General features: G+C 41.0%; 1 protein-coding gene across 1 annotated transcript in view; it reads left to right on the forward strand.

Moving 5' to 3' along the window:
• The window catches only part of cachd1 (cache domain containing 1), a 99,646-nt gene that overhangs the window by 66,349 nt on the left and 19,228 nt on the right, over positions 1-14,069 (forward strand). The window contains exons 5-15 of the mRNA XM_005743278.2: positions 14-140; positions 2,614-2,758; positions 2,853-3,066; positions 3,155-3,304; positions 6,112-6,381; positions 7,203-7,352; positions 10,326-10,449; positions 10,541-10,658; positions 12,530-12,698; positions 12,791-12,933; positions 13,706-13,887. Coding sequence (XP_005743335.1) covers positions 14-140; positions 2,614-2,758; positions 2,853-3,066; positions 3,155-3,304; positions 6,112-6,381; positions 7,203-7,352; positions 10,326-10,449; positions 10,541-10,658; positions 12,530-12,698; positions 12,791-12,933; positions 13,706-13,887 — 1,792 coding nt within the window. The remainder of the gene's footprint in view (positions 1-13; positions 141-2,613; positions 2,759-2,852; positions 3,067-3,154; positions 3,305-6,111; positions 6,382-7,202; positions 7,353-10,325; positions 10,450-10,540; positions 10,659-12,529; positions 12,699-12,790; positions 12,934-13,705; positions 13,888-14,069) is intronic.

The raw sequence follows: 14,069 nt of genomic DNA on the forward strand, positions 1-14,069 counted from the left end.
CTCCCTATTGCAGTGTTGGCAGACAACCTGAAGTCCAACCCGGGTATAAAGTGGCAGTACTTCAGCTCGGAGGAGGGCATTTTCACAGTCTTCCCCGCCCACAAGTTCCACTGTAAAGGAAACTACGAGCACCGCAGCAGGTATAGAACAGCCACTGTCGCTTATAACACGTGTTGTTGTACTTCAGCTGTTTTCAATGTAAATAAATAAGATTATAGGTACAACTTGCACTTTGTCAGCAAATGTCACACATAATAATGGAAAAGATTGTTCAAGTGTGATGCTTCGGCAGCTCATTCCTGCCTTCATCTTCCTCACCCTCTTCCACCCCCCTCCCCGCCTTCCGTCCCTCCTCCTCTGCCAGTTGCTGTGGGGTGGCCTAGAGGGCATGTTGATGGCATCCTGCCCTCATACACCCCGACCACACATGCCATTGGTAGGAATGTGGCTCTTTACCACTAAAGCCTACTGGAATTTCACACCTCCAATGTTATGGTTTTTTTTCTCCTTCTCCCCGCCCCCCACCCCACCCCATCGCTGAAAGCCATCTCTCTCATGCTCCCTTGTGCATTTCGCATTGGCCTCTGTTTTCTTTTTATTATTCCTTTTGAGTTGTTGTTGTTTATTACTCCCATTGCTGTTCAAGTCAGTGAGTTTGGCGTGCAGCCATGGGAGAAATGACGTTGCTTGGCTTGCTTCAAGTATGAATGAGGCTTTGTGAGTACATCACTCGTGTTAGTGTCGCTTTGTCCAGCAGACCACACACATAGAGCCACTGACCCCCTACAGTCTACACCGTTCTGCAGCTCCACCTGCTTATAATACAAGCATAACACATACAGTGATACCTCAAATGACAAGTCTCACCAAATCAATGAGCGGTATGCAGCCGAATCTTCAACATTTGATATACTGTGTTTGGACTATTTTTAATTAAACATTTAGTTCTTTTTTTCTTTCTTTTTCTTTTCTTTTCTTTACTTGACACAGTATCCCAACTTTTTAGGAAACTTAGCTGCAGTAAGCAGTATTTTAAGACCAAACCAATGCTTTCACGCTATGTTGCTTGAGTTGCTTCTGAAAGTAACATGTCATTACTCGACAACAGCCACACACGGTGGTAGTTGTTCTTTAGAGGTGCAATTTTCCATAGCAAATGCTGCAGGTCGTCAGACAACTGTAGCCTCACTTTTCCAAAACAAATTCAGTTGGTGTGTGGAGGGGGGGGAGTAAGATGTAAACAATAAATCCTGTTTTGTTTTGTTGAGACTTAGACTCTTAGTTCTTATTCACTGAGTTTAAAAGCATGAAGTGTTTTTGTTTTGAGAAGGTTGATGACAGGCCATATTGCTGGATTTCAAAATATTGTCATATTTCTTCAAACCCCAACCACAATCAAGCATTATTAACCAAACATCCTTACTTTTGGATGATTCTTTTTTATATAGCTGCAGGTTGGGTAACACTGTGTAATCCCCTCATCTCCAACCGCTCGCAGAGGATGGCCGCCCCTCCCTGAGCCTGGTTCAGCTGGAGGTTTCTTCCTGTTAAAAGGGAGTTTTTCTTTCCCACTGTTGCCAAAGGGCTTGCTTATAGGGGGTCATATGATTGTTGGGCTTTTCTCTGTTTGCTTTGTATTATCGAAGGGTCTTTCCCTTACTATATAGAGTGCTTTGAGGCAACTGTTGTTGTGATTTGGTGCTATATAAATAACAAAATTGAAAATTGAATAATATGGTCCACAACTAACAGTGTAATTCACCTATATTTAAATAGACTTTCGATGCATTTTATTTTAAATTGCAAATTAATTATATTTACTTACAAATACTTAAAAATATGTACACTAGAGTAAGAGGGTAACGAATCAGGTGTGTGCAAGAAACAAAAAATAATTATACTGTAATTAGTTTTCATAATTTGTATGTAATGTATAAGTAATTTCATGTAGTACATGAGTAATATAAAATGTTGCCTAAGTTTAGGTATTTTACAGGCAAGGACACAGAAATGATACAAGTACTGTGCAATTTCATCCTAATTTTGAAGGAAAATAAATATTATCCCATTTCACATGTTAATACAATGTGCATTTTGGCTTGCAGGCTGTATTATGGCGTGAATTTTTTTAACATCTTCATAAACTATTCATTCTGTGATGTGTATGATGGATGTCTTATTGCATTTCTGCAAAATTACCCAAAAGTAACGTAGTACTTAAAATTACTTGCAGTATCTTTTCCTGTAAAGCACCCAGAGGTTATGCACTATGTAAAATTACTTACACATTACTTACAATTAATTATGTACTGCCTAAATTTACTTACAGTATTATTATTTCTGTGTATCTACCTTTAACTATTTGTAGGTGAATATCACTAAATTGTAATTTTGAATAAAATTCATTGAAATTCCATTTAATTACAGGGGAGTTATGTCACAGTTGCAGACTGTATTATAAAGTGTTACCAACTCTGCAATGACAGCATAGAGTGAAGAAGGTGCCAGACTTCCTCTAAAACTATGAAACTGCTAGGCAACAGAGTATGTTTATAATTTAAAACTGATATCTGTCCATATCCCGTTTGTGTATCTGTGTGTGTACCTGTGCAGGCCTGTGTACGTTTCTGCAGTGCGTCCACAGTCTAAACACATTGTGGTTATGATCGACCACGGAGCCTCCATAACTGACACCCAGCTTCAGATCGCCAAGGACTCAGCGCTTGTTATCCTGAATGCCATAGATGAGCATGACAAGGTTTGTGAAAGGGGATGCTTTTCTTCATTATCAGGCATCTGTATTTACATCTCTTATCATTCTTGGTTTGATGGCCCCTTTTGCTCCTTCCCAGATCTCCATACTTTCGGTGGCAGAGACCGTTCGCTCCTGCTCTCTAGACCAGTGTTACAAAAGTCTGCTGTCTCCAGCCACCAGCGAGACGAAAAGGAAGATGAGCACCTTTGTGTCAAACGTCAAGGCGTCTGATGGAGCCACGCAGCATGCAGCTGGCTTCGAGAAGGCCTTCCAGCTGCTTCGAAACACCACCAGTCACAACAAACAGAGCAGTAAGTCTCAGATAAGAAGACACTAATGTAGATTTAGCATGTTTTCATCACTGAGTTTGATAGTAGCAAACCTGCGTTTGTGTATCAGCCACAGACATGGTGATCATTTACTTGTCGTCTGGCGTCACGTCTCGAGAATCATCGGAGCTGGTGAAGAGAGCCACGCTCAGTGTGGTCCGGCAGGAGAACCGGCACCTCAACAACTCTGTCATGATCCTCACGTATGCTCTCATGAATGGTGGGTGAAAACTTTATTTTTCACCTGAATGTTTACATTTAATTTAGTCAGGTTTTCTGTTATAAGGAACTATTCGACACAGTTAATGAAATTCAGTTTTTCTATTTACCGTACCTCTGGACGTGTATTTTTTGTTTCTCTACACTTCTTGATCTGGTGCTTCATTCCTTTTGGCTCTACTGGGACTGAAGGTTAGAGAGGTGCTTTTAAAACCTCAAAGGCTTTTTGTTTTCTGTGTTTGTGCCTGTCTGTGCTTCCTTTTCCTCTAAATTTGTCCTTGTCCTTCCATCTGCCTCCTAATTCCAGTCTCCCTCTGCATCACACGTACACCCGTGTCTGCTGCGCTTGCTTTAGTCCACCATTAATACAAATTATTTTTGCATCGAGAAATGGAAATGAGGTACATCTAAGAGCAGAGAGAGTGAGACTTCAAAGAGCGTGCTGCTCACTCTCTGTGTGACTGACAGAGGACCTTGGCTCTTTAAAGGGAGATGATGAAAAGGATGCAGAAATCTATCCTCCTCTGAGTTTATTAGCATTGCATATTCAGAAAAAACATTTGTATTGTTGCTGATGCTGCTGCACACAGCTGAAAGGCCTGCTGTGGGAGTCTGATTCCCTGCATCCCCTGCCAAATGTGAAGTGCTGATTGTTCAAGGAGATCAGCAGTCTCCTGTGTTTGTCTCTGTTGTCCACCACTGTTACCAAAACAATGTCTGATACTCTGACCAAAACACTGTCTTGTCAGCTAGAATATGGTTTCGAATCTCCACTGGACATGTTGATGCTATCTAACAGTTGCACTATTTAAAAATAAACCGCTCGCCATATTTTCTGATCGGGGGGGAAGTAAACCTTAGTCATGCAAAACAGAGAATACACTTCTTTTTCTTCTTTACTAACCAACTAATACACTGATATATGAGATATTTTTAGCCATTACCTGATTTTAGACCCACAAGTGAGTTCACAGTACAGTACTATGCAAGTCTTGAGTCACCCCTCGTTTGTTTGTTTTGCTGTGAAAACCAGTTCATTGAAACGTGCAACCATACATGAAAATACATCATATAATCATTTATTATTGTTCTATTCCTGAGAAGTACACTTCAGGAGAAGTTCTCCAGGCTTTTTGAAGGACATTTATTGCTCTTTGGAGTCTGGGGAGGCCAACCCATGACTGATCACTGATATTACTATTACTGGTTTTCTTCTGCTTCTTCTTCTGCTTCTTCTTCTTCTTCTGCTTCTTCTTCTGCTTCTTCTTCTGCTTCTTCTTCTGCTTCTTCTTCTGCTTCTTCTTCTGCTTCTTCTTCTGCTTCTTCTTCTGCTTCTTCGGGATCATTGTCATACTAAATAATGAAGCCATTCCCGTTCAGATGCTTTCCATATGATATGACAGTTCTTGAGTTGTAGTCAGGAGTCACTTTGCTCTTCAAAAGTATTATTTTATGCTTGTCAAAATGTGGTATCTTTGGCATTTAAAAAAACAAAACAAGGGAATCTGGCCTGGAAACCTACTGGAACTATTGGTCAAGATAACTTTCAAAGGATTATTACAAGAAACCAAGCTATAAAGACATGGGAACTGAGGGGGACATTACTGTTGCACATTAGTGTTGATTTCACAGAATTATCTTGCAGTAAACTCAATTTCTTCTAATATTAGGCTGTTTAAAGGTACTCTTGGTAGTGGTAGAAACATAAAGAAGCATTGATTTTGCAAGTTGGTATATGGTGCACATCTACCATTTCATTTTTTTTTCTCGTGCAGGCCTGTGTCAGATTGAATAAAAAAGCTTGTTAATGTCAGGTCATAGCAGTCACACCAAACAAAAGACAAAGGAGGTGAAAAGAATGATGGATTGCAAACATTTTTCCCTCACAGGTTAAAGTGAACAGATACAAGTGGATAAAAAATCCACTCTGGTTGAAACTGCCACCTGTGGCTGCATTGGCTCCCTTGTCAGGCCCAGTGTAATGATCACAGGAGCAGAGCCCTGGCATTAAAAAGGAATTCTGCTGTAATCCATTCAGCGATTGGATACTCGCTCTATCCTTCCCAATAGGTTGTCAGATGCCAAATGTTCCATGTCACAGCTGTCAGGGCCAGCCACAGTTATTCGTCCTCGTCTAAATGACCTTATGAGGCTTGGAAAGATGGTCTGAAGTGTGCATTAAGGTCTCAATTGTATATTTTCTTTAAAGCGATGAGGGATTCGTTTATGTCACAATCTCTGAGCTTGACAGATGACAGCTGGGCTTGGCAGATGCATGGGACTGTATGGGTAAAAGCTTATAGAGATCACGATGCAGGATCACAAGTTAGGGCTCGCTGGTGATGGCAAATCAGTTTGAAATTTTGATGGCAGTGTTAGTTATGATCCAGATGACGCAAGCTCATTGCTGATGACCAGAAGATTCATTGCGCTAAAAATTGAACTTGAAATTGTTTTGAATTAACTGACCGTTTGGTGGAAAGGATGTGACTTCTTCTCCTACTCCTTCAAGGAATTGTCTTGTTGCTCGTAGGGACATGAAGAAGAGTGGGTTTCCTTTTTATAATAGGAATTTGAGTCATGCATTCTTTAGTGAAGAACTATTTACTCTTTTTAGCTCCGCTTCAACCACTCCCTGCTCTTTTGATTTGCACAATTACCCTGTCCAACAGTCCTGTAGCCAAACCATCTGCTATGGATTTGTTCCTAATATCCCTGCTTGATTAAATCAAACAAATTCCGTCATCGAGTCTACTCTTTTTTTTTTTTTTTAACACTCATATTCTACACCGCTCCCTCCTCTTGCAGAGGGAATTACAGGCCTGAAGGAGCTGGCCTTCCTGAGGGACCTCTCCGAGCAGAACTCATTGAAGTACGGCGTTGACCGAACATCTGACCGAGACCGCTCGTCTGGGTCAGCAGGAGCTTCAGTAATGCCGGTGGTGAAGGGCAGCATGATGGTGCTGAACCAACTGAGCAACCTGGAAACGACAGTGGGGCGTTTTTACATCAATCTGCCCAATCGCATGATTGACCTGGCTCGCTTCAGCCTACCCTACACCGACCCGATGGGAGATGGTGAGTAGTGTGGCCCGAACTACACCAAAGGAAAGTTCATACTGAACTGATGCTGAACCACAACTGGCAGCCATTGCTTTGTCAACCCTCATGGTAGTGGTAAATAAGTAAATAAGGCAAAAAAAGGAACACGTCATTATATGGGCACACACTATTGCAACAAAATTAATATGACAGTGCAGTGAGTAAATATAATTAAAAGATAAATGCATTGTGCGGATTATTACAAATTCCTGATTAGCTTTGAAATCCTCACATTTAGGTCAGTTGAGACCTTTTTGACGGCATCAACACCACATTTAATCTTTTATTAGCCTCAACTTCTCAAAATGTAAAACAGTCCAGCCACCACTTTAATCACACTCTAGATTTTGTTCTGTCATATGGCATATTTAAATGTGCAATAATGGATTAAAAAGCAGTGGGTAAAAAATGCAAATGCAGTAGATGTCTTTCTGTAAGTGCTATAACTAAGTTTAAGTTGTTATCCAATACAGTGCCGTGTGCCAATACAGTGCCGAGCAGCTAGCTAAACTCTACAGACGCTGATCATCTTGTATTATTGTACGCTCTGTATTATTTAATGTTATTTACTATATAAAGTACAATATAAAGCGCCTTGAGGCAGCTGTGATTTGACACACTATATAAATGATAAGTGGACTGGTTCTTATACAGAGCTTTTCTGCTCTCCTGGAGGACTTTATAGGTGCTTTATACAACACGCCTCATTCACCTATTTACACCCATTCATAAAAGCGCTTAGTGTGGCAAGCTTAAACCTGAAGTGAACCTTACATAGTTGCCTGTACTTTCCACAGGATTTATTATGACTGTGAGCCGGCCATGTTATTTTGGTAACCAGCTCCTGGGAGTGGTTGGGGTGGATGTGAACTTGGCGTACATCTTGGAGGATGTTACATACTATCAAGACTCGCTCGCGTCATACACCTTCCTTATTGACAACAAAGGTGAGTCACACAGAGGTGGTAATCAGCTTAGTGCAAACCTTTTCATCAGAAACCAGTCTCTTTCTGTCACTCTCTCACACACACACACACACACACACACACACACACACACACACACACACACACACACACACACACACACACACACACGTGTCTTTTCATGATCGCAGAAGAATCGGCAGGATTACCTACAGCCAGACTTTTTTGTTGTGGTCCGCCTCAAATCTCTTCTCGACTCGTTTTCTCTTCGTGTGCAGTAATAACAGTTTTCCCAGGTAGTGCTAAACGCAGCGGAGCAAATCCAGGTGTCACATTGCCACTTTTGCTTGGCCTTGCCTGCACAGCAAATATCAATCAGGAAACTAGTCAGTTTTTTAAACAAGCACACTTTGTTGTTTATTTGCTTCTAAATGGAATTACACTTCATTTTGTGTCTCAGCTTCCTCCACAGGCATTACGCTTTATCAGGCTAGCTGGCGTCTTGTAGGTAGCACTGGCATTCCTTTGGCATTTCACTTTGTCGAACCATGCCTCAGTGGATTGCCACGCCACATTACAAATAGCGCTCATGTCCGGTCTTGGTTTGTCTTGGCCTCGGCTGAGGGGGTTCTGACTCAATTACTGGTGCTGTGAAATGGCTAGGTTGTGCTCTGTGGGCCTGGACAGAAATGACATTTAACAGTCACCGTTTTGCTAGATGGCAAAATAGCATTAGAAGTGATACCTTTTACTTACACCAAGGAATATTTGATGAAGAGTTTGTCTTCCTGACAAGCTGAAAACATGAAGAATAAAAATCAGGCTTTAGAAAAATTTGTTTTTAATATGTTTTAAATATGTTGGTGGCAATAAATAAATAAAATGAATATGCCCAAGTACAACTGAATTTAACCTAAACTCTTAACCTATAGAAGTGGGTGTGGAGGCACTTTTATTAGAAATAAAAATAGCTTAAGTGTTGTTTTGTGTGGTTTTTTTGTTTGTTTTTTTGCTTCAGGAGCTTAAAAAGAGTGAGTCGTAGGCAGAGTAATAATTCGAGAGAGCTGAGGGAAAGCATGTGAACATGTTCAGCATATTTCTTACTATTACTATTAATTAGCTAGCAATAATTAGCTTTTTGGCAGTTCTGGGAATTGAGTGCTTTTCAGTGAGTCTCTTTTTTGCCCCCCTCATCTAAAATGTCTGTTATTGTAATAAATATGCCATCAAATTACAAGTTATTACTGTGCCGTGGTTATTAGTGCTCCAACTCTGTAAACGCTGACAAATGAGTCCCATTAAAGTTATTAGCTGGCATTAAAATCGTCTGCTGCCAATTAGAGTTTAGGTAAATACGTTTAAAGTAAACATGCAGCTGACAAAAAGCTCCAGGAGTACAGAGCTGAAAACAGATTAGTACATTTAAAATATTGCTACACGTTCTCATATGGGAGAATATGTGTTTACCAGTATACAAGTCTGCTTCTAAAATGGATTTAATAGAAGTGCGTATATACTGTATGCACTGTAGTTGTCGCAGTGCACAATTGTGAATCTTAAAATTACGCACTGCACTCTCTTTCAGTAAATATACAATACTCACAAACACAAAACTCCAAGATTTTGTTTTTTTAGGCCTTTCGCACCAGCACATATAAAACGGCTTATTGTCTCCCAGAATGATTACTGCTTCTTAAGATCCGTTTATCACAGTACCACAAAGTACTGTTTGCCACTAGGGCAATTTTCAAGGCTAGATGCTGTAATTTTGCACAAGGGAAATTTAAGATGTTGGTAAAGGCTGTGCTTCAAGTTTTAAAGTGTGACAAGTAACTAAAGACGTCTCCTTCTCTTAACCACCAGCAGAAATGATCCTTTCCTAACTTTAAAGTCTTGGATTGTTCCTCTATTAAGCCTCGGAGGAGGTGGCCTTACTATAGTTTACTTGATATCATAATTTATTTATTCAGAGTGTATTTACTTTATAAATGGAAACAAGTTTCCAGATTCACCTGGAATCCCAAACTGTAGCATTCTTACTGGTTTATAAATATCAGGGGCACAGGCGAGGACTTCAGTCTTCCTGGCATTTAATAGCCTTTTATAAATCATGTTTCCCTCATGCATTGACAGCTAAATACCAGTGTTAATGTTGACAGCAAACTTTTGACTAAAATGTCATTTAGTTTAGTCATAATTTAGACATCAAAATTATTTTAATTCTAGTTTAGGTTTGACGTGTTTTTACCTGTGAAAGTTGTACCACACGGTTTGCAAAGCATCTTATTTTCCTTGACATCAAATGCAAAATGTGTCCATATGTGGACTCTTCTCTTTCTCTCAAGCGTTCACATTTTGTCACATTTTGTCACATTTTCATGAGAAACTGGGAGCATGGGAGTGTCCCCTTCACCCAGTTCGTTTGTCAGCATCTGATTAAATTATGTGCGTCTGACCTTGCTGCAGAAAGAGATAACTTCTGATTGGATCGCATCCAAACCTGTCCTGCCTCTTTACACAGCTTAATTAATTCTGATTGGATCTCGTCGCTCCAGAACATTTTCATCTAGATTTTATTCCTTGAAGACCATGTCAGTCCATTGCGTCATCGTTTTTGTGCTCGTGCATGAGTTTTTATTTAGCTGTCGTCTTGTTTTCATCAGGAGAAAATTGGTTGTTGACGACATCTGTGATAAAAATTATTAGTCAAGGAAATTAACATAGCTACTTCCAGGAAGGCCGCATCTTTAGAATCAACCCTGGTTTGATCCCTGCTGTAAAGTCTAAGCATCCATTGTTTTGTGAAATGGAAAGAAAATCTAGGCTATGATTTGCACATTAATTTGGCAAAAAGTATGACTTAACGCTGAGTAATAACAGTATCGTTACTAACTCTGCAGCATTTATTTCTAATTATATATTCAGATCCTGCTTTACTGTGTTGGTCTGTGCTTTTGTGTAATGTAACTGCAAACTGGTTGTTTAATTTCTCAGGCTACACCCTCATGCACCCCTCTCTGACACGGCCCTACCTGATGACAGAGCCTCCTCTGCACACAGATATTATCCATTATGAGAACATCCCAGGGTTCCCTGCCGTCCGGCAGAACATCCTCAGGTGAGAAAGGACAATTGCATGAATTTAAAAACAAAACAAAGCCATGGGTGGATAGATATGCACTATACTATGTGGCTTTTTGTTTTTGCAGTCTCCCTTTGGGCAGTCAGATCATTGAAGTGCCCCTTAACTCCTCTCTGTCCTGGCACACCAACCGTCTCAGGGACAACAGCAAGGATGCGTACAATGTCAGCTATGCCTGGAAACTGGTAGGTTCCCCAAAGGATAAGGTAAAAAAAACTCTAAACAAATGCCCCCTGGTCACTGGTGACATTTAGTTTCCACAATAAACTTCAGCTCACTCTTTTACATCTGCAACCACACACCCAAAAAAAGACGTGTTTATGTTTAAATGCTATTTCATCCAAATATAGAAGAAGTCTTGTTATTTTTCAGACCCTTTCATTTTACTCTCTGTGTATATTCGAACCTTGCCAGAGGGGAAAGAAATATGTAAATGCAACATTGAACAAGAGGATAGTACTTTCAGAGCAATGGCAGTAGGACAGAGTGAGTGTAGGCAAAATGATTGTGCCTCCCAAAAGGGAAGCTTACACAGTCAGTCAGTGCTCTGGGCCAATGAGCCATTATTATGGTTGGTGCACTGAAGATTTCATTTACTTTCTCCCCGTCTCTCCCGTTGCGGTCCAAAGCTCTTAATCATTCTCATTGTGTTAAAGCAGCATAGAAATTATGCTCCCAGCCTTTATGTCTTCACCAAACCTCCACCGGCCCCACCTTAAACGAGCTCGTCTGAATGAAACCAAGAGCTCTCAGAAACTGTTTGTCCCCTCGGATCCACGTTTCCCACAAGGCCCTTAAGTGTCATGTTAAAAGAACAGATGGGGAACTGGACAGCAATAATGTCATGCCTCACGTGAGTCTTTTTGCTTTTTGACATGTCAATTTGTTTATTATTATTTTTTTGGCAGGAGCAGAAATATCACACTTAATTTTAGACATTTCACTTTAGGCTTTTTAAAAAGGTTTTGACATTTATTTATTTTTCTTCAGGCATTAGAGCTCCAACACGTCACCTTTGCCATGAGTTTGGCAGCAGTCTCCATTTTTTTCTAAACAAGCTTTCCAGAGGCAGAAAAAAGGAAAACAGAAAACATTTTTTTAATATATTTATTTTTGTCTCTTCCCTCCAAACAATCTGTTTTTTGCTGTGCAAATAATATGTCCACGAGGGCCCCTTTTTGGATTGTATCATTATTCATGTTTGCTCTAATTTGAATCATAAATCTCCCGGGTGGTTCTGAAAACTGTCTACTGTACATTTGAGTGTGCTGCATCATTTATTTGGGAGGGAGGGGAGGGGATCATGAGAGCAGGCTTAGCCTTGTGTGGGATTCCTTTAGAGCCGGTTGCTAAAGCGGGCGCATTTGTTTGTGTGCTGCCCATAAATCTCTGGCGGTGGCAACTGATGGGAAACAGAAAACAGAGCTGGTATATATGGGTGCTGTCAGAATCTCAACCACTGCTAGACTTCAGTCTATTAAAGATGTGACACCATATTCCCTTTGGTCAGCTCACGAGGCCGCAAAAGACGAGCGTCGAATATTATGTCCGATTCGAGAAAGTGCAGTGAGTACATCCTTCTCTCTGCAGTCTGTGGCATTGTTTGGAGCTTGGAGCATCAAATACTCCGGATTTTCCTTTCAGCCCCATGAAAAACAACAGTGAATGGATCATCTTAAGTGCAATCAGGCATTCATTTTTTTGCCCACTCTTACCAACACATTAGCGAGCACTTGTTGCACAGTTTAACAAAAATAAGCACTTCCAGTTAGTATTAATTTTAATTAAAGGCTGACAGTAGTAGCAGACACATTTCCTATTTACTCCTATTTATTTAGTACTTATTAAAACTGCATTGCTTTAAACTTCATATTTGGGAACAATGACAATTTAATTCTTGGGCGGGATGAAGAAGCTTAGGACTGAAAGCCAGAGAAAGCTTAGGGAAGTTTGAAAATATGATTTTAAAAGAATTATTTGGAATACTGTTGCCTTAATCTGGTTTTTTTATTTTATTTAAAGTTAAGCTCCCTTCTCTCCTTGGCTTGTTCTCTAGGTTCAGGACACGTCGTTCATCCTGTGCATTGTGTACATTCAGCCCGAGATTCCAGTGAAGCAGCTGAAAAACCTGAACACAGCTCCCAGCTCCAAGCTGCTCTATCATCGTTTGGACCTGTTGGGTCAGCCCAGCTCCTGTCTGCACTTTAAACAGCTTGCCACCGTTGGTAGGAAGAGCACAGAGCTGGACTAATGTGATAATTCAAGTAAAAACACTGATTATCATCTCTGATTGTCCCTCTTTCTGTTTCTTTCTCAGAGTCCCCAACTGTGATGTTGGCAGCTGGTAGTTTTTCTTCACCCTATGAGCATCTCAGTCAGCCAGAAACAAAGCGTATGGTGGAGCACTACACTGCCTACCTGAGTGATAACACCAGGCTCATAGCCAACCCAGGCCTCAAGGTACCTGAGGACAAAAAGCCTGAGAACACGCAGACAGTTCATACTGAAGGACGGACTGAATGTCATTTACCGCTGTGTCTGTGAAGGTTCTCAGTCGGTCATTTACTGTTACAAACAGCCAGCCTTGCAGTCGAGTGACACGCATTCACAAAGTGCCATACCTGCCAGTAAACACACTCTTAAACATATTGTCAGGCTTCTTACACTGGGACTATAACTAAAACATGTAAATCGATGTGCTGCATCTTTAAAACAGGGGACAAAACTCCCGCATGGATTTTGGCATTCTGTGTGCATTCCTGTCCTGGGGGGAGTTTGAGTTTGAACTCCCAGGCCCCAGTCCCAACGCTGATTCCCAGGCTAGTCTTAAAGACCCCCTCCAGTGACCTCATCACCCCTTTCAAACTTAGAAGCTTGTCTGAAAGTGGGATGTGATTTTTCAGGGCTTCAGGCCTAATCAAGTTGCATTAATCACTAAATGGTGGTTTTCTAAGCTTTGTTCTGGCCTTGTGACCACTATTCTAACACTCCTGAGCAGAGATGGGATGAATATTTTCAGGTTTAGGCACATCATAGGAGGGTGCCTTTAAAATTAGCAGTAGTTCTGTTTTCCTTATGGACTGACTGAAATCCAAATTGCCAAGAGTTTTTATTCACTTTGCATTCAAGACGAACCCAAATGAAATTTTCACCAGTCCAGCACTTTTTCCTCCTCTCCTTGACTGCCCCTCACTGTCCATCTCTCTCTTCCTTTATACTTTCCTCTCTATAGTCCTCTGTCAGGAACGAGGTTATGGCAACTAGTCATGTTACGGATGAGTGGATGACACTAATGGAAATGAGTAGCCTCAACTGCTACATTGTGCGCCGTTACATAGCAACGCCCAGTGGGGTGCTCCGGATTTACCCAGGATCTCTGATGGACAAAGCCTTCGACCCAACCCGCAGACAATGGTGAGGGTTACTTTGGAGGGTGTGAAGAGGAGGAGAAAAGAGCTGAAGGCATGTGTGTGCATGTTTTTTTAGGGAGCAGAAAGGAAGTATGAGATAGGTGTGTGTGTGTGTGTGTGTGTGTGTGTGTGTGTGTGTGTGTGTGTGTGTGTGTGTGTGTGTGTGTGTGTGTGTGTGTGTGTGTG

Source organism: Pundamilia nyererei, unplaced genomic scaffold, assembly GCF_000239375.1.
Source record: "Pundamilia nyererei isolate P.nyererei 1_Seehausen unplaced genomic scaffold, PunNye1.0 scaffold00130, whole genome shotgun sequence".
NCBI lineage: Eukaryota > Metazoa > Chordata > Actinopteri > Cichliformes > Cichlidae > Pundamilia > Pundamilia nyererei.